The 21014-nt window shown below is 35.6% G+C and overlaps 1 protein-coding gene across 3 annotated transcripts in view; it reads right to left on the bottom strand.

Moving 5' to 3' along the window:
- Nucleotides 1-21014, bottom strand: part of Grid2 (glutamate ionotropic receptor delta type subunit 2) — a 1405618-nt gene that overhangs the window by 764987 nt on the left and 619617 nt on the right. Inside the window, exon 1 of one of the 3 annotated variants that reach the window (XM_031382071.1) lies at nt 6273-6534. The exons of the other annotated variants lie outside the window; for them this stretch is intronic. Within the exon in view, the coding sequence (XP_031237931.1) occupies nt 6273-6288 (16 nt within the window). The 5' untranslated portion in view covers nt 6289-6534. Of the gene's footprint in view, nt 1-6272; nt 6535-21014 lie in introns of those variants that run through there. 3 annotated transcript variants of the gene reach the window in all.

Genomic DNA, 21014 nt, shown 5'->3' with positions numbered 1-21014 from the left:
GGAGGGGAAACTGGGAATGGAGAAATTTGCATGTAAATAAAGAAAATATCTAAAATAAAAAAAAAAGGCAAACACACTACACTTGAACTATAAAAAATAAAATAAAAAAAAGATATTGGAAGATGGAAAGATTCCCCATGCTCATGGATTAGTAAGGCTAACATAGTAAAAATGGCCATCTTTCCAAAAGCATTCTACAGATTTAATTCAACCCCCATCATAATTCCAACACAATTTTATAGACCTTGAAAGAGCAATTTTCACCTTCAACAAAACCCAGGATAGCCAAAACAATCCTGAACAATAGAATAACTTTGGGAAGATTCACCATCCCCTGACCTCAAGCTGTACTACAGAGCAATAGTAATAAAACCTGCATGGTATTGGTACAGAATCACACAGGTTGACCATTGCAATCGAATTAAAGACCCAAAAATAAACCCACACACCTATGGACATTTGAATTTTGATAAAGAAGCCAAAACCACACAACGTAAAAATGAAAGCATCACCGGGCAGTGGTGGTGCTCGCCTTTAATCCCAGCACTTGGAAGGCAGAGGAAGGCAGATTTCTGAGTTTGAGGATAGCCTGGTCTACAGAGTGAGTTCCAGGACAGCCAGAGCAATGAAGAGAAACTGTGTCTCAAAAAAACAAACAAACAAAAAAATGAAAGCATCTTCAGCAAATGGTGCTAGACTAGCTGTGTATCTACAAATAGAATTGTGAAAATAGATCCAAATTTATCACCCTGCATGACACCCAAGTCACAGTGGATGGAGGACCTCAACATAAAACTGGATTCCCCAGTGGAAAAAAAAAGGGACATCAACCAACCCACAAAACTTTCAAACCCAAATTTCTCCTGTCTACTAGAAATGTTTGCAGAGAAAATGGAGCAGAGACTGAGGAAATGATCAATCAGTAACCAGCCCAACTTGTAACTCATCCCATGGACAAGCTCCAATACCTAACACAATTAATAATACTCTGTTATTTTCACAGACAGTAGTACAGCTTTCTTCTGAGAGGCTCATTCTGAGCTGACTAGACTGATGCAGACTCACACAGCCAAACAGTGGATGGGGATTATTATTGAAGAGCAGGAGAGAGGATTCTAACTCTGAAAGAGATAGGAACTTCACAGGAAGACCAACATTGTCAACTAACCTGGACCCTTGGGCTCTTAGAGACTGAACCAACTAGCCACAGAACACACATCCTACACATATTTAAAGGCGCTATCCCAAAAGCTACAATTAGAATGGAGGCTATCCCAAAAGCTGTTGTCTGTACACGGGATATGTTCTTGTACCCAGGTTACCTTATCTGGCTTTAGTTGGAGAGGATATATCTAGCCTTGCAGAGAGTTGATATGCCAGGATGGAAGAATACTCAGGGGGACCCCCATCCACTCAGAGGAAAAGGGGAGGGGAATAGGAGGAAAGAGTGGAGGAGTGGGTAAAAATAGGGTGCAGTAAGTAACATGTGAAGAAATAAGTAAAAATAAAAAATTAAAAAAGCTATAAGAATGGGTTTTGCATGTTATTAGTGATGAAGAAACTCTAAATGTTGAATAGGGATATATTTCTTCTGATTTAAATAGTATGCCATATTTGTCAAATAGGTACAAAGACCAGTGCCTAGATCTTCAACTGCTGAGTGCTATGATCTGAATACTCAGAGAAAGTGTCTCCAGGACTGCTTGTCTCTAGATAGGCTAGCCAAACCTGTGAGTATGAGGTCCTGACTAGCAAATAAGGTTGAAAGCCACAGCAAAAGTCACTGGTCATCAACCTCTGCCATCTACACATATGCTTACACATGTGTACATACACTTGTATACATGTGTGACTCTGAATAGACAAACCCACATAGGGGCAAATATACTATATATGTCAAAACATGAAGAAATGTCTTGGTTTCAAAGTTGTTTCTAAAGTATATGACTATATGTTTTTAACAAATTATATCCTATGAAAATATATATCAAATAATCCTCTAAAATCTACACTGTGTTAGAGCTTCAGGTATAGCTAGGTTAGTAGAATGCTTGCTCAATATGTAAAAAGCCCTGTGTACAGCATTCAGCCCCAGAAACTCAGGCAATGGTACTAAAGTTCTGAGACACCAGGAGTTGGGAGGTAGAGACAAAAAGGCTCACAAGTTCAAAATTGGGTTAACTAATTAGGGAGTTTGAGCCCTGATATTTGAAGCTCTGTCTCAAAGGGAAAAAAACAATGTGTTTAAGTATTTGGAAAAATATAACTAGTAACCTGTCCTTTTTGCTTTCTCAATCGGTCATCTTTGTACAGTAACATTATTAAAACACAATGGTCACCTTTACTGTCATCTTTCATCCACCTGCCTCTCCATATGAAAGTGCTTAACACTAACTGGTACTTGTACCTGATACTATTCTTTCCTTGAAATGTCCTTCCATTTCTTCACTCAGTCTCATAACTTCTAATGCAATTGATAAAACTTGCCAAGCTAATAGGATTGAACAGTTCTCAGCGTACTCCCCACCCCCAATTCATTACATCATTCCAGTGTTTTGAAAGCTCTTCAACAAAAGGTATAGACACTATTGCAACTGAAGAAGAGTAAGATGACAGACAAATAGAATGTGGTACCCAAGTAAGACGAGGAGAGAATAGAAATTATATGTAAAAAGCTAATGAACCATGAACAATATAATTCAGCTAACAGTATGCATCACATTAACAGATTGTTCACCATAATTTAAATATAGCTGTGTGGAAATTAGCATTAGAGGAATCTCGGTAAGAAACATAGAGTGTTCTTCTGCAAATCTAATCCTACTTCAAAATCAAAACCAAGTAACTGTCAATAGGTTGGAAAGAGCCCACATTCTCATGATACATGAGATTCTTCCAAGCCTGTCCCTATGTGCACACACCCACATTTCCTTATCATGGCTTCCCATGACTCTGCACACTGTGCTGCTATGATGTGATCTCTATTGTAAACTACTAATTTGGAAGTTTATTTAAGTAAATGGTTTTGACATAGTAACAATCCAAGATCTTCTGATTTATAAACAAACTCTTCACAGAATCTTCATTTAGTTTTATCTTAAAAGAAATTTTAACTGGTATTTTGTGATGTTGAAGGTGTAGATTTTGAATTTTATTCTTCAAATATATTTTAAGTACTTTATACATTTATACAGATGGGCAAATGGCACTTTTAACGTCTATTTTTCCTTTTACAATACAGAAGAACTTAAGTTTTCATACTGTGACATTCTATTATGACTTAGTCGCATGTGTAGTAGCTTCAATGTTTTTAGGTTCTGTAGGATTTTCTGTATATGCAGTAGTGTTGTTCAGCTAACAATAATTTTATCTCTTCCTTTTTGTGTGATGGACTCTTAGTTTTTGTTCCTTTTGTTTTCTTTTCCTTTTCATGTCTTATTGGATTGGCTGTTACAAAGAAGCCAATGTTGAATAAATGTTGTATAGATTGCTTTAGTCGTTAATTTGTTTAGTTGTTCTTTTGTGTGATTGTTTAGTTTTTTCCCTTAATCTTTGACACAAAAACTCTTGTCAAGTATTTTGATCATACTTCTTATTATGGTAAAGAAGTTTGATTTTTATTTCTAAAACTAGTTTTCCCATGACTCATGATGCTTTTACTATGAACTAATGCTGATGCTATTTCTAGTACATGATTTTGGGATTAGCCACTTGTTATAGGATAAACAATTAGAGGGCTTTTTCTTAGGGAAACTCTTTTCTCCCACTCTCAGTGTTCCTTCATTGCTTGTAGTTCTGGGTTTTTGTTGTTGTTTGTTTTTGTTTGTTTCTAGGGTTGAGTCCTCATTCTATTTATCCATTTCAGGTTATCATATCTGTAAGTGTTACCATTTTCAGGTCGTGCTTACATTGCCTAAGTAGATTGTGTATGTATGCTTTAAAAAAAAAAGAGCTTGTTTTTTTTTAAAAAAAAAAACAAAAACAAAAAACAAAGCAAAGCCATTATTAAAAGATACAAACATAATTATCATTTGTCTCTTCCCTTTCTGGAAACCGTTTCCATGAGTCACTTCCCCACTCTCTCTCAAATTTATGGTTTCTGTTTTCCATAAGTGCTGCTGTGGTGTGTGTGTATGTGTGCATGAGGGTGCATGTGTGCATGTGTGTGTGCATAAATATATCTACTTATGCACACATGTTATTTAGATGCTTGTTAGAAATCACCAATGAAACTTTTTGAAGCTATTCTTTATAACTACAAAGTTTTATTTAAGGTAGGTATGGGGATGGCTAGCTTATTTCCTCGTGGGTGAGCTTTGGTAGATTGAACATCTTAAAGAACTTTCCGTTTTGATCTACATTGACAAATTTGCTTACATTAAGGGATTTACAGCATTCCCTGTGGTCCTTTACATAACTCTTTGCCCCTGATCAATTTGCCTAATTGTTTAGCAATTTATCAATTTTCCTCAAAGAAAACACATTTGATTTCATTGATTTTCTGGTTTACTTTTTGTTCTTGTTCATCGACTTTCATTTTGAATTTCATAATTTCCTTTCTTGAGTTTGAATTTAGTTTGAATTAATTTATTTAAATGTCCCTCTTTTTGGTTCTTTAAAAAAGGTTTGTTTTTATTTTAATTTAGATAGGTAAGTGCTATTTTTGCCTGCATGTACGTGCATTGTGTACATGTGTGGTGTCTATGGAAGCCAGAAGGCACCAAAACTCCTTGTACTGGAGTTAGACGGGTGTAAACTGGGTGTAAACTTCCATATGAGTTCTGGGAACCAATCCCTGTCCAAAACACCCCGCTCACCCATAAGTACTGCCAAATGCTCTTAACCCCGAAACATCTCTCCAGCCCTGTTACCTTACTTAAATCTTTCTGTTTATTTCCTCCTCTTATACATATTTTGCTAATGCAAATACATAGCACGTGATTCAGTATACTTTTTTTTTGTCTTCCTTCTGATGATAACTTCAGTCATGAGAAACTGTCAGGACAACTGGGTAACTATCCCTAGCCATGAAGAGTAGTAGGGGTCCAGACTGTTTCATTTCAGTTGCAGAAACATGTGTGAGTATGGAAAAAGCAGTTCTACCAATTAAACCACAAAACACAGCTTTAACATCCTCGTAGCTCCCCTTGTGTATGTATATGTACATATTCTTGTTTCCCGCCATCTAAATGTGCCCAAACTTCACCCAAGTAAGAGTTGAGGACCCCTGCTGATCCAGTCAAGCAGGCTCAGCCTGTGAAGGTGGAGTTTTTCTGCTTTTCTGACTCATTTTTCCTATACCTTCACATATTAACAAAGAACTGCCTGGTTTTGCCCTGGTGTGTGGCTTGTGATTCAATTCAAGAAAGTGGAGGATGTGCCAGTTCAGCCAAGGGATTCAGCTACTCCCATCTGCATGGTTCTGTGATCATTGTTTTCATCTCATTCTTCATATTGTTCCAATTGGATTCAGATTGGATTTCAGAGTGGACTGACTATGGTAGAGATTCTTCTTCTGAGTGGTATTTCTTCCCCAGTTTTTCTCTTTCCTTTGGAGCCCCACCAAATGGAGAACCCTTAGGAGCTTCAGCTCCAACTTGGGTAGCCTGTTGGTATACCTTACCTTACACTCGATTCCCTCCTTACCTAGTCCTGCTCAATTCCAAGTAAGCACAAGGGGGCAAGGAGAAACCATTCCCAGCAAGTGGATGTGTGGTATTCCCCATGCACTCTACTTGGAAGTAGTGGTATTCACTGGTAATAGGATTCTCATAGGCGAACCCAATGGGGAGACTCTGCTGCTTCCACATTCATATGTGCTTTCCCTGCAGAAGACCTCAATACCCTATGTCATAAAAGTGCCAATGCATTATCCTGAACAATGCATTAGAATATGATTTGTTGTTGTTGCATACTTGATACTCCTTGAAAGCTTCTGCAGTTACAGTGTATCAGCAAGCCTGCTACCATTTGTAAGCATTCACTTTTTTAAAGTGCTTGGGATTTGATTTTCTTAAAAGTACTCCTTTGAAAATATATGCTTTCAGTGATATTGAACTAGGCTTTTTGTGTTTTGTTTTAAAATACCTATTCTAGTTCAATGTATTTGTTGGTAGCTATCCAAATTCATAAATATTATAATATAGTATATTTGTCTCAATTCACTTTAAGGTGATTTTAATTTTTTCTCCTTAGTCTTTAATTTGTTACTTAACCTTAATGACGTTAAGTTGGCAGCAGAAAGAGGCACTCACCACTAATAAATCCCTCACCTCTATTTCCGTACATTCATGATCACATGTCAGGTAGCATGAAAGGCACTTGCATATGTTCACCATTGTCGCATGACATATGTTTCCACATTGCAGTTTCCTTATGTTGTTCAGCTCAGGGTAAGAAGCACTTTTGTTTTATTAGGGAGGAAGGTCTAGGTGCTTTACAAGTCGTGACACTGTTGAGCATTAGCTGAGCAGTTAGTTTGTCCTTTGCTGGTACTGGTTAGGCCACACAGGGAGATAATCCCTGAAAATTATAGCACAAAATTTGAGATGAGTTTCCAAAAGACCAAGATTCTCAGTAAGTCATGTGCCTTCTTTCTTTTCCACATAATTGTAAAGTGCAATGTATAATCCACTGAAAGGACTGTACACACACACACACACACACATACACACACACACACACACACACACAGAGCCATAGTTTCCCAGAGTGTCTAGGCCACCACATTCTAATAAACTACACAAAGTATATTTAAACACACACACACACACACACACACACACACGCAGGCACGCACAAGTGTGTATGTGTGTGTTTCTCATGGTAACACTCTTTTTCCTGTGGTTTCACTTCATGTACTACACAAGCCAGCATCTAAAGTGATATATTATTTAGAATGATTTCCAAAGTTGTACACAGGAACATTATTTTAAATAAGAGTTAGAAGTTACTCTTACAAAGAAACGTTTTATCTGCAGTACTAATAACATAATTGAAGTTTTTGTGAATTTTGCAATTTCATCTCTAAATTTTATGGTTCTTTGGCACCTCAGACACATATGAAGTAAACCATAGTGATTATGTCCTAGAAATTTCATGGGTTTAATAGCTCACTATCCAAGACAAAACTATATTTTAATTTATGTCACCATTATTTACTTGATTCTACTCTTTCACCTGAGGCTCTTGAACTATAGTTTGAGCCAAATGATAGTAGAAGTGACAGTTGGAGATTGAAGTTCACATTTTGGTTTTCCATTGATCGTGACAGGCACAGGCATGCCAAGGCAGAATATATCAGTGTTGATAAAGGTGGCCACATATGCTAGGTGGCCATAGGTTCTTTGAATGTCTAGTCAACCATATTCTAATCAAGTAGGCACATTGTATATATTTAGAAGAAATATAGCTAAATATGTATTATACACATTAAAGTAGGCCCCATGTTGTGTAATTTACATTAATGTGACTTGAATTGACCAGGGAAACTTAAAACAAGGAGATTGTCTATTAAGTGTGGCCAGAAGAGTTACCCCTCATGGTTTGACAGTGAAACACCCTCTATAAGAGTGGTACTTGACCTGGGGTTGCAACACCACTGAGGATTGCATAGCAGATATCCTGCATATTATATATTTATATTATATTTCATAACAGTAGCAAAGTTACAGTTATGGAGTAGCAACAAAAAATAATTCTATGGTAGAAGACACCATGACACGAGGAACTGTATTAAAGGGTTAAAGCCTTAGGAAGGTTGACAACCACTGATCTACAACCATAAGTACTGAATGTTATGTAATGTTGTCCTGGGAGGTTGTGGAATCCTTAGGTGCTATGTCCTAGCTAGAGGAGGTAGTCACTGAGGATGCACATTGAAGGTCTTCCCTGATCTCTAGTAGCTCCTTACATCCCACTGCCTGTCTGCTGTGATATAAGGTATCTCATCTCTCACACTTCTGATGTATATTCTCCCCAAGCACATGGAGCCAATGAAACACAGCATCAACCTTCTGAAACTGTGATGCAAAATACATCCTATCTCAATTATGTCAGAGATATTGTTCCAACAATGAAAACAGTGACTAATGCCATACCACTTTAAAATTAACAGACAATGCATAACAAAAGGTTTGCTGAGTGAATATCTAAGATACACTTTGAAGGAGTTTGATTTGGTTGAGAAGCTATGAAAAGAACACCCTAAGAGGAAAGAGATAGATAGAAAACTCTTTAAGAAAAAAAATAGGAAAACAAAACAAAACAAAACAAAAAAGCTCAGACTAGTCCTCTTTTACAGTCTGAGATAAAACTATGTCAGTACAAATGGAAGTGTTCCCTATAATTAATGTTTGCATTGAATCTTCATGGTGATAGTAGATATTTGGGCTTTGGGAAATGATTATGTTGGAAAGGAAGAGTCTCACAACTTAATGAGATGACCTTAGTGGAATTAGAATTCTCTTATTAAAAAGCAAGCATGATGAAGCCTCTTCCATGTGCACACATAGACTAGGCATCTATGAAGAATGATTTATTGCAGTTATCCAAATATACTTGGATGGGTATTATGTCAATCATGTCATTTCAATTAAAATTTGGGATGTGACAAAAGTTTCTTTTTCAGGAAAAAGAGAGTTGCAAGTTTAGGTTAATGCAGTGATTTTCACTCAGTGGGTATGTTTTACTTTTTTCAACTCTGAAACCTGCTTTGTTCTTTTTGTTTGTCTATCAATGAAGGTGCCTGACTTGCAATGAAATATTGAGGAAAAGGCATATATATATATATACATATATATATATGTATATATATAATCTTATACATACAGTTAAAAAATGTACAAGTTGTAGAATCTGGGACTTTGAATTTAACTAGCATATCTGACAAATAGCTAGTGAGTTCTGATACAATATAAATGTATTTCTAGAAAATAATATTGTTTTATAAAATTATAATAGTATTAATATTAAAAGCTCAAAGAATCATGATGGCATCTTACTCTAGTGTTTCAAAACAGAAAAATAAAATGCTTGAAGAAAATTACAAAAAAATTATTATTGTTATTATTATTATTATTATTATTATTATTATTATTATCATCATTATTACCATTATTAATCTTATTCTCTGTATTCATGATTGTGTAATAGTATTATAACACTTTCTTTACTCCTTTTTTGGGAGCCATAGTGCCATGTAGCCCATTATGGTCTCACATTTTATTATGTAGAGAAGAATGGTTATGTATTTATAATTTGCCTGATACAGTCTCCCAAGTGCTGGGATCAACCCAAGAGTTGATGCCTGCCAGGAAATTACTTTGTCATATGAACTAGGTACTCAAAATAATAATATTATGCTTTTAATGTATTACAGTATATAGTGTATCTAATTACATATATAATATAAAGTATAAAAATACTATTTAGATTACATAATCTGCTGATATTATAAAACACTGGGTGAAAGTGAATGTATTTAATTAAAGAAACTTACTTAGAATTTGTAGTATGGGATCCATGAATAAAATGGCAATCATGCATGTGAAGATTTTATAATTAACAGAGGAAGACAGGCCTCAATAATATCTGGCAATATCAGTTTATTCATCTGGAAAATGCAGGTCATAGAAATAGACTAGCTTAGAAATTCTAAGATATTTGAAAGAGATAAGCTTCTTTATAGTATAGAACCAATGCTTTCATGGGTTTTAAAAATATAAAACTATATAAATAAAATTGCATTTATTCACGAAGAACATAATGATTTAAGAAGTGAATATTCTCATTCTCATTTTTTTTTTTTTGTAATAGCAACCAGCTAGCATTTTTCTCAAACTCAGGAAAGGCTTTATGTTTCACTCTGTAAATGTAAACATGTTGATGACAATTTAAAGTAGGAGGAAAATGAAATCCCCAAGGACTTTGGAGAAATGAATACACACTGTTTATCCTGAGTAAAGTATCTAATATTTACTGTATTATCAAATAAATGTATTTTGGGTATCATCACCTACTGATATCCATCAAGAAATGTGCTCATATAGATGCTGCTGTACTCAGAAATAGAAGAAGGTCCCATCTATTATATTAGCTATAATATGCACATGCAAACAATCACATTTCAATGCCAGTCTCTTTTAATTCAGGACAAAATGAGGTTGCATAATTTCAAATACTTCCCACATGTTAAAATTTTAATTGTCACTTTCTTCTGTGAAAAAGAAAGATTGTGTTCTTCGGAGACTAAAGAGTGACAGAAAACCATCTATTACTGCTGTGAGCTAAAAGATCTTGAAGTAGAATAATCTTTGCTCTACAAAATGGACTGTGCACTGCCAAAAGCAACATGATCAGCAGAAATGATACTCTGTTCAGGATAATCTCCTCTCAACCAAGTTGTTTTATTGGTATATATGTAAAATTTAACTCTATTCTTTTAGAGATAATAATAATCTATCTGACAAAAATATTAAGTAAAACCTATCTTTTGTGGCACTGAGAAATAACTCAGAATAAACTAAAGGGTGTGCCTCACAAGCTTGTACACCTGATGCATGCCCCCTGCTTCCTAAAACTGCAGATATGGTGGCACATTCTTATAATTTCAGAGCAAGGAAGGACAAAACATGTGCATACCTTGGACTTGCTGGGTTCTTAGTCTTATGATGCCTCAGCAATGATATCTAGAGTTGTGTTCTGGTCTGAGCATGCATATGCAAGAGCACACACAGAGAGAAACACAGTTTTAAAAGTTCAGCATTAATACATAGCACTGATATAGAAATTGCCTGTTTATGTGATTAAGTAAAACATTTTGGAGAAAAAAGTTCAAGTTTTCTCTTTTGCACAATTCGACACACTGAATCAACTCGGAGATTACTTAAATGTCTGATTCTAAAGTGTAAATTGGAACATAGATCTCTTTTTTAGACGCACCCCTTGCAATCTTTATAGCACATTCTTAACTTTGAATCCAAAGATTAGAGTCAAAATTATCAGGCATTAAAGTTAAATTAAATGCATATTTGTCATATTCTTGTGTTCCTATTATTCAGAGATTGTAACTAGTGTGAAATATTTTCATCACATATGACAAACATGCCAGTGATATTTTCACTATCAAGCAAAAAAGTTTTAGTGATGAGCTATCGTGCATGTGTGTTTCGTTATTAATCTTGAAAATTAAATATATTTTAAATTCAAAATACCATTAGTATCAAATTTTGGTGTACATGATGTGGATGCTATCATATGAAAGAACTTTAAACCAAGTTACTCTTAAAATAAGATTTATTACAGGATTTCTGTATATATAAACAAGTTGCTCTCTGCATCTATACCTGTTTGTTGTGCCTTTTCTTAGGCTCTTTTCTACACACTGTGGATTTGGTACTATTCAGATGTGTTTGGTTGCCCATTAATACTTGAGGAATAAACCCTATTGCTGAAGACACTGAAGACTCCATATAAGGAGTTGTAGAATATGAAGAAATCAAACTGGTCCTGACGAACTGATGTTGACATGAAAACATCTTCTCCACTGGTGCTGTGCATGTTGTAATAAGACAAAATTAAGTATTAATCTTACTTATTTGAGACCCCTGTGAACTATAATAAAACCAATTTGGCAGGTAATATCCACTTGTACCAAAGTAGCACGAATGTTAAGGGAGTAAAGACCGGCTTTCTGATTCTATTTAACATCTGCTGCACAGTATAGATTCATTATCTGGAACAGTTGTGAGAACCTGTGACTGGTTAGACTAGAAAACTCGGAGATTTCACCAATGATACCATTTCTATTACCTTGCTAAAAGTACATAGAATTAAAACAAATCCTCTTGACTTATTGTTAACTAAAGATCAGTGCATCTATTGAATGTCATCAGATAAACTTCTTTTGTCAATTAAAAGAGAACTCCCCAACTAGACATTTTACAGAGAATAAGAGACTATGGAGTGCTCCTACCTAAATGGGGCATCAGCATCTGTATAACAGCCCCTCCTCACAAAATTAAAGGAAAACTTAGAAAGATGAGGCAGAAAGATTTTAAGAGCCAAAGGTTCTGAATGACTACCAGAATAAAAAGTGTTTTCAGGACACAGCACAGAACTTGAACACATAACTTCAGAGCAATTGCACCAGCACCACCAAAGACTACACAAGTTCAAACCAGACATGATCCCAGAATGGACAGGGTAGGTGGTCAGCAAGCCTCATGACTATCTGAAAAGTTGTTGTTTAATGCTAGTTTCTAAGAGAGGAGGAATCTGGCTTTTCTGTAAGGGTGTGACCCCGGTTATGTTTACCTCTAGTAAATAGCTGTACATCCCAGAGTATATATAGCCAGGACTTAGTAGTTAACATAGAAAAATGAAGAAACAGGTGACTATGAACTGGGATGGATCTTTGAGGAATGCATAGAAGGGGCTGAATATGATCAAAATTCAAAGAATAAAACTCAAATAATTAATTAAAAGCAGAAGAATGTAAGAGCTCACACTTGTTGTGGATGCTTGGCTGGGTCAAAATATATCTGTTCAAAAGCCAAGTGGTGTATAAAAAATCAATCTGTTGCCTTTTTCTCTGTGCAGTCACAGTTCAGGCCAGTTAACATAAACATTACCACTTTTTATTATAATATCAAATCTTTCTGTAGACGTTCATATGGGTATTTTAAATATGTGTCTTTCAGGAGTAAGTATATTTATTTAGATGTCTCTGAACAGGAAATACAAATTAGCATTTCCTTCTATCACTCCCACTGTTCAGTAGGAATACAACTGGGCACAGAATATCTGCTATCTATACCAGGAGGAAGAAATGAAGGAGGCTGAGAACAAATTCTGGTTTCTTTATGTTTGAAGCACCCGGACTGTATTTTTACAATTAAGCAAATTAAGTCAACATAGTTTTGACAGTACATAGGAAGGTAGCTTCAAATTGACAGGGCCCAGGGGACAAAGGCTGCTGCTAGCCTTATTAACTAGGGAGACTAAAGTGTTGTTTATTTATAGACACACAGAATTTTGCCAGTAAACAGCAGCATTTCATGGTAAAACAAACTCTGTCTACCATATACATCATTTGTCATGACTAAACACATACAGCTATTGATTTCAATAAAATTTCAATTTTAATAAAAGAAAGATATTTTTGAATTATTATTTTATATGTATGGATGATTTGCCTGCATGTATGCCCAGTGCCCAAGAAGATCAAAAGATGCCATTATATCCTCTGAACCTGGAGTTCAGAGCCATCATGTAGGTGCTAGAAGTCAAACCTGTATCCTCTAGAAAGACAACCAATGATTTTACCCACCATCCCACCTCTTCATTCCTGGGAATGTTTTAAAGCACTTGTAGGTGCCTTAAAACACATGTAAAAATGGATGGCTTTGGTGTACAAATAGAAAACTATAAGTATCACAGTGTTAGAGATTCAGTAATACATTTTTATCCAGAACTATGAAAAACATAACTTAGAAGTACCTTCTGAAGGAACATTTATTCAAAACAGTCTATTCAGAAAACACATAAGAAAGCAATGAGAATATCTTGAGTCACATAGCTTGTTCCCTTCATTTCTTTCTGTATGCAGGATAAAGCAGGACGGAGAGTGTTAACCAAATTGATACTTGCTATCTATTATACAGATCATTCCATGCCACAGGAGTGCCCCAAACCAATTACCATTACACTAAAAATAACTGGATTTTTGGTATATTCAAGGGCAAGTTTTCTTTTACAGGCTATGTTAGAAGACTAGGGCTCAACACAACCTCTGACCTACATAATCATCATCAGAGAAACTTGATCCATTGATGGTAGCAGATGAAGGATCCCACAGCCGTATATTAGTTGGAGTTCTAGGAATCCTGCAGAAGAAGGGGAGGAAAGATTTGAGGAGCCAGAGGGATCAAGGAAACCACAAGAAAATGACCCACAGACACAACTGACCCAGACTCTATTCTCTATTGGGTTCATAGTGTTCAGGGATATTGTACAGGTCTGATTTGGGTCCTCGGAACATGTTATTGGTGTGTAGCTTGGTGTTTTTGCCAGATTCCTATCAGTGGGAGAGGTGACTATTCCTGACCCCTTTTTTGTCTTTGGGACCCTTTTCCCACTATTAGGAGACACTGGTAAGCCTTGATTCTGAGAATAGGTGCTTGGTCTTATTTTAGCTTGTTATGCCACATTTGGTTGATGTTTCTGGGAAGCTGTCTCTTTTCTGAGGGGAAGTATAGACAGGGGTGGATCTGGGGTCAAGAAGATGTGTATGTGGGAGAGATTGGTAGGAGGGACCCTCTCAGGTTCCTCCCTCCCTCCCTACTTGTGATTGCTTACTTCTCTCTCCCAAATGGGACTGAGGCGTCCTTACTTGGGCACTTCAGCTTGTTGATCATTTTGAGTTCTGTGCAAAAATACTCCATAAAATTCTTGCAAACCAAATGCAAGAACACATTAAAACTATTATTCACCACGATCAAGTAGGCTGCATCCCAGGGATGCAAAGTTGGTTTAATATATGAAAATCCATTAACATAATCCACTATATAAACAAACTAAAAAAATCACATGATCATCTTAGATGCAGAAAAAAAAATATTTGACAAAACACACAACACCCCTTCATGTTAAAAGTATTGAAGAGATCAAGAATTCAAGACCCATACCTAAACATAATAAAAGCAATTTACTGCAAACCAACAGCCATATCAAATTAAATGGAGACATACTTGAAGCAATCCCACTGAAATCAGGGACAAGACAAGGATGCCTACTCTCGCCATATCTATTCAATATAATACTCTAACTGTTAGCTAGAACAACAAGACAACAAAAAGAGATCAAAGGGATACAAATTAGTAAAGAAGAAGTCAAGGAATCACTAGTTGAAGGTAATATGGTGGTATACATAAGCAACCCCAAAAATTCTACCAGAGAACTTCTCCAGCTGATAAGCAACTTCAGCAAAGTGGCTGGATATAAAATTAAATAAATCAGTAGCTTTCCTTTATACAAAGGATAAATAGTCTGAGAAAGAATTTAGGGAAACATCTCCCTTCACAATATCCACGAATAATATAAAATATCTTGATGTAATTCTAACCAAACAAGTGAAAGACCAGTATGACAATAACTTCAAGTCTCTCAAGAAAGAAATTGAAGATCTCAGAAAATGTAGAGGTCTCCCATCCTCACGAATTGACAAAATTAACATAGCAAATATGGCCATCATACCAAAGGCAATCTATAGATAAAGTGCAATCCCCATCAAAATCGCAACACAATTCTTCTAAGACATGGAAAGAACAATTATCAAATCATTTGGAAAGGTAAAAAGCTCAGAATAGTGAAATCAGTTCTTAACAATAAAAGAACAGGTGGGGAATCACCAACCCCTACCTCAAGCTTTGTGTTTTGTTTGACTAAACAATACTAGAGTATAGTATTATCATTCATGTTAAAATTGATGTATTGTGATGCAAGCATGTGGAGTACAAATGCTGTAATTCTGTATTAAAAAGCTGTCATTTCTATGGAAGAAGCTGCAAAGTAATCAGCAATATACAAATATATACATACTTGTTGCATATTGTTATTTTTGTGATTTCCTTAATAGTCATACCAACTTACTCTAGCTAAATACAGCTGTGTCTCATGTAATTACCTCCTGTTTCTATTTACATTCATAATCTCTTCTTTAATATTTCATGAAACCAAATATATTGTTTTAAATTTTATTGTTGAGGTAGCATATCATACTGTCATCCAGACAGATCTGGAATTCATTGTGCTCTTCAGGCTGGCCTTGAACTCTCAATGTTCCTTCTGTTTTACTCTCCTGTGTGCTGAAATTATAGGTATGAGTTCCATACGGGGCTCTGAATAATATTCTTACTTAAGATATATGAATTCATGGAGAGTATATTAAGCCTAGAAACTTGCTTTTATTTTTAGAAATCCTGTAGTGCATTTATATTTCAGCTGGAAAAGTTTAACATAAGGTAAATTCATAATTTTAATTATCTTACAGTACTGAATACTTCAGTTTAAGCATTTGTGAACCCATAGCTTTCAGTGCTATAGATGGAAAACTGCGGATGAGTCAGGGGGTAATGAGACCCATAATTCATCACTATGTCCATATTTGACCCTAGAAAAGCAATTTACCCAATAGCTTGAGGTCAAAGTACATACATATTCATCAAGCACAAATGTAAGTTCTTACAAGATTAAACCATCTTCTCCAGGCATCTTTGCATGCCTGTGTTTCTCACTTGTGTATTTGCTGAAATTAATGTCATCAATAGTGGTATGCTTTCTCTTGTCAGCTCACACTAATGAGCTTAAACCTACAATGTTCTCTCGAAAAATATTATAGAGCTTTAAAACCAAATCCTCTTTGCTTCCTGCTCTTCGTGTGCTTCTCAGTAAGATTACTTAGATATGTTTATATATTCTTGAGTTTTCATATTTCATTGTAAACTGTATGCTAATTCTGGCTGGCATCAGCAGTTTTTAAGTCCTATTTTAGTATCCTAAATGTTAAAGCTTATGAAAAACGTATAATCCCACTAATGATACACTAAGAATGAACACAGGATTTATAACTGGAAATGGTTAGTAAGGGATGGGGGTGGTAGATCCAGGTTCCTAACTCACTGTATTTGAAATTTCAGAAAGTCCTATTCAGAAGACCCTTTTCAGGCACATGGAAATTTTGAGATGAGCTACTCTGCCATTTGATTATTTATTTATTTATTTATTTATTTAGCTCACTCAGCATTAAAGTGCAATTCATTTTCATGCATTTATATTCCTGTCTCAATCATGTACTTGCTGATTGTGTTCTACACTATTTTGTTTGAGAACAGGAGGTTTATAATCAAGTACTTGATCAGCATGTTTCTCTTTGCAGATCTTCCTAAAAGTCACCAATAAGTCCCGATGGTCAGGTACCTCTTAGCTGCTAATGGAAAGCAATTAGTATGCAAACCTGACCTCCATCAACTCACATCAATGTCTCAAACATATGCTGCTTTTATGTTTCAAAATACTTTTCCTTTCTGGCTTAGGGGGAGACTTCTTAAACTTGATTTTGCAGAGCGATTTATCCGTAGCAATTCTCTTTCCCTACAATATGCTTTGAGAAGTAAAGATGTCACTGCAGTACACATAAACTTACGTAGGACATTGTTGAGTTCAGAAGATGAAGGCATCATTAAGAAGCTAGGATGCAAAAAATGCAACATGTTGTAATTAAGAGAGTGATTCCAAAGGTGATTGGTGATGAAGAAGAGCATAAAAGGGAGGGGATGTTCATACCCTCATATGTTGTGATACGTATTTGCAACACCTCATAGCTGAAAGCTGGTTTCAGAAAATAGCCATGGCATTTGTCTTTTTTAATACATTAAAAGAAGCAATCTTAACATTTTACTACACAGAATATACATCTGTGTTTATTGTTTGCTTACTGTGTGGGACCAATACAAATTACTTTATTTAATAATATGATTTTATATACAGAATGAATCATCAAAGCTACCAGGTTGTGTTACAAAATGCATTATACTTTTCTCTACATTGAGGAAATATGAGATATTTCATGCACAGTTTTAAATTGGGCTAGATATGAAATTCATGCTCAACATTAAGGCACAGTTTTCCTTTTCAGCTTGTCTGTGGAAGACCCCAGTGGCACAGAAGTGTGAATACAGCCCTGTTTAATCACCACCAACTGTGGCACAGTGTTGTGAAATGTTGAGAGAGGTGAGGCCTGCACAATGAAGATGCCAGCTTCATGGAGAACAGTCTGATGTGGTTTCCAGACTCTCGCTGAACTTGGCAGAATGGGTCAAAGAGGAAAAATAAAGAATATGTTCATCTTCTCCTATACAAGCAAATGTTGGAAGTATCTGTTAAGAGTCAATAAGTGACCATAGAAAAGAGCCTAGTGGACCTGTCTTGCTTAATGGATATGTGAGCATCAGTAAGTGGCATCAGCATAAATTTAGGGTACAAGCAAGCTGATTATCACACAATGTGTGTAAAAGAGACTAAAATGAGAGCATTTAGGAGAAAAAGGAGCAATTTTACCTAAGTTTTAAGCATTCATGTTTCAGTTCAAGACCACCTTTGTTCCTGTCTTAAGACGATCCTGGATTTTAAACTTTTTACAGCCTTTTGTCTTTTATGAAGAACTTGATTTCTAACTACACCTTCTTCCAGGTTTGAAAGGAATGTGGATTGTTATTTCTATGTAGACTTTTACAAAGTTACTTTAAAAGTTTGTATCTAAAACTGCCACAGTAATTGTTAAAATTAGTTCACAGTGAAGAAAACAACATTAGTGATTAGTGATAATAGTACAAAAATGGACATATCACATATTTAAACTTAAATGTACTGTGTCATATCTATTACAAACTTTCATTCTCTGTAATATAAAATAGGAGAAATTAAAGTATCAAAATGGGCCATGAGACTTCTGTAACACTGGTAACAATTTGGTCTTGTCCAATAAGATGAAGCTAATTGAAGTGAATGAAATAAGCTTGGAAACTTTCATAAGTTACAGATATTGACTGTGTTAGGAGCAAGACTCACCATATTGCTAACAGGAGGAACTCTGTGAGAATGGGTGATGCCCCTCTTTCCAGCAGCACATTTCTTTCCTGACTCTCATGTACTGGCCATTCTGTAACACTGATGAGAATTGATGTGTTCCAGCATAGCAGAACTCTGGGATTTCAGGTACTTGGTGTCAAATTCCTTACCTTTATTTTGCTTGCCACTAAAATATTCTCTTTAACACACAAAACAATACTATGCCCATATTGTCTCAGAATATAACCTTTTAATTTATATATAGGCCTAGATCTCTATGAAAGACTAAAGACTCATTAATTCACATTGTTTCCTAATAAATATAATTCAGATAAGTCTATGTTCCTAAAGAAAATTAAATATTATGAAGAATAAAAGATGGCATTTATAATAATCTGCATATACACACAAAAGTGTATTTTTATATTTTTGGTTGTGAGCCTAGCCTTTAACGGCTGAGCCATCTCTCCAGCCCTATTTTTAAAATGGTGCTATAAACAAGTGGTTTTTCCTTTTTTCTCTCTCCTTTTTTTTTTTTTTTTTTTTTTTTGGTTTTTATTTTAATACTGCCAGGGGTTGCCATTGCTTAAGTGAGTGGCTACTATACAGATCACTGGGCTCAGATTCTTGTGTTTCTGACACAGTACCTTAGGGAAGCCTGAAATCTGTGCTCTTCTTAATGTTTAGGTAATATTGCTATGCTCAAGAACAACCTGAGTTGGGCAGTGGTGGTGCATGCCTTTAATCCCACCACTCAGGAGGCAGAGACAGGCAGATTTCTGAGTTCAAGGCCAACCTGGTTGACAGAGTGAGTTCCAGGACAGCCTGGGATACACAGAAAAACCCTGTCTTTAAAAACCATAAAAAAAAAGCAAAGTACAACCTGAGAACACTTCAGTTGACTGCTCCCCAGTAACAGTGTAATAAAATTACTGCACAACAGTGGAGACAGTCACCTTCAACAGATCTATTTACTACACTGCTAAGATCGTTGTGGGCTTTGTGAACTTGTTTGATGGCAGTTATCATCTGAATAACAGGAAGAAAGATAGACTCCTAAGGTTGTTGAAAGGTAGTCCTCTGATTATTGATGAGGAAAAGTTAGAAGAAAGTGGAGCTCTTATGATCTAAATTTCACAGATACAGTAACTTAAACATTAAAAGTCATGCCATTCTTTGTTCCTCATATTTATCCATTGGTTATTTAAATGTGTTAGCAATAGTTAGTTGCTTTGTCTATAAAATAGGCATGTGGAATATTGTGCATTATCCAAAGGAGGAATTCAGCTTTTTAAGTTTCTCCTTGAAGTAATTTTTAAAGTTCTTAAATTTCTTTTATGATTTTAACATGAAGATAAAGTCCCAAAGAAACAAGCATTTTACAAGTAAAAAGCTATCAGAAATATGTAGAATCCTTTACTTAACATTACCATCCAAGTTCTCTGTGTGTGTGTGTGTGTTTGTGCTCATTGTATGAAAGTGAATGCCTGTGAATTCCTGTGATTGTGTGAAGGTCTCAGGACAACTTGTGGTAGCAGATTATGTTTTCTGTGCAAATGTATCAAAGAATGAACTTCATATTGGCAGGATTGGTGCCAAGTATCTTAGCAGTCCTGTCTCATTGCTTTCATGTATATATAGCTTTTTTCTCTTCCCTTTATTCTTTTCTTTTTTTTATTAAATATGGAAGTAGCACACCATCATTGTTACCTTATACAATTAATAAGAATTAAATCAATAGGTCTAACCCTATAAAATGTATATAAATATAATCTTACTGTACAATAAACCAGTGGTTCCCAACCCATCAAATGTTGCTACATTGTAATACAGTTCTTAATATTGTGGTGACCTCCAACCATAAAATTACTTCATTGCTACTTCATAACAGTAATTTTTCTAGTTATGTATTATAATAGAAATATCTGATATGCAGATATGTGACCCTGTGAAGTAGTCAGTTCCAGTGGGCTGGTGAGCCACAAGTTGAGAACTGCTCTTATAAACTAGACAAAGAAAATTGTGTACTAGATAAATGACAAATGAGTACTTCATTTTTTTTATATTTTCTTTATTTACATGTAAATTTCACCATTCCCAGTTTCCCCTCCAAAAAACAAAGAAACAAACAAAAACAACAAAAACAAACCCCTGTTGCCTGCCACCCTGCCCTCTCCCACTTTCTGGCCCTGGCATTCCCCTACACTGGGGTACAAAACCTTCACAGGGCCGAGGTCCTCTCCTCCTATTGATGATCGAATTTGCAATCCTCTACTATACAAATGCTGCTTGAACAATCAGACCCCTCCATGTGCAGTTCTTGGTTGGTGGTTGAGACCCTGGGAGTTCTGAGAGTACTAGTTAGTTCATATTGTTGTTCGTCCTAA

This window comes from Mastomys coucha, unplaced genomic scaffold, assembly GCF_008632895.1.
Source record: "Mastomys coucha isolate ucsf_1 unplaced genomic scaffold, UCSF_Mcou_1 pScaffold20, whole genome shotgun sequence".
Lineage (NCBI taxonomy): Eukaryota > Metazoa > Chordata > Mammalia > Rodentia > Muridae > Mastomys > Mastomys coucha.
This window is presented reverse-complemented; position numbering and strand designations above follow the sequence as displayed.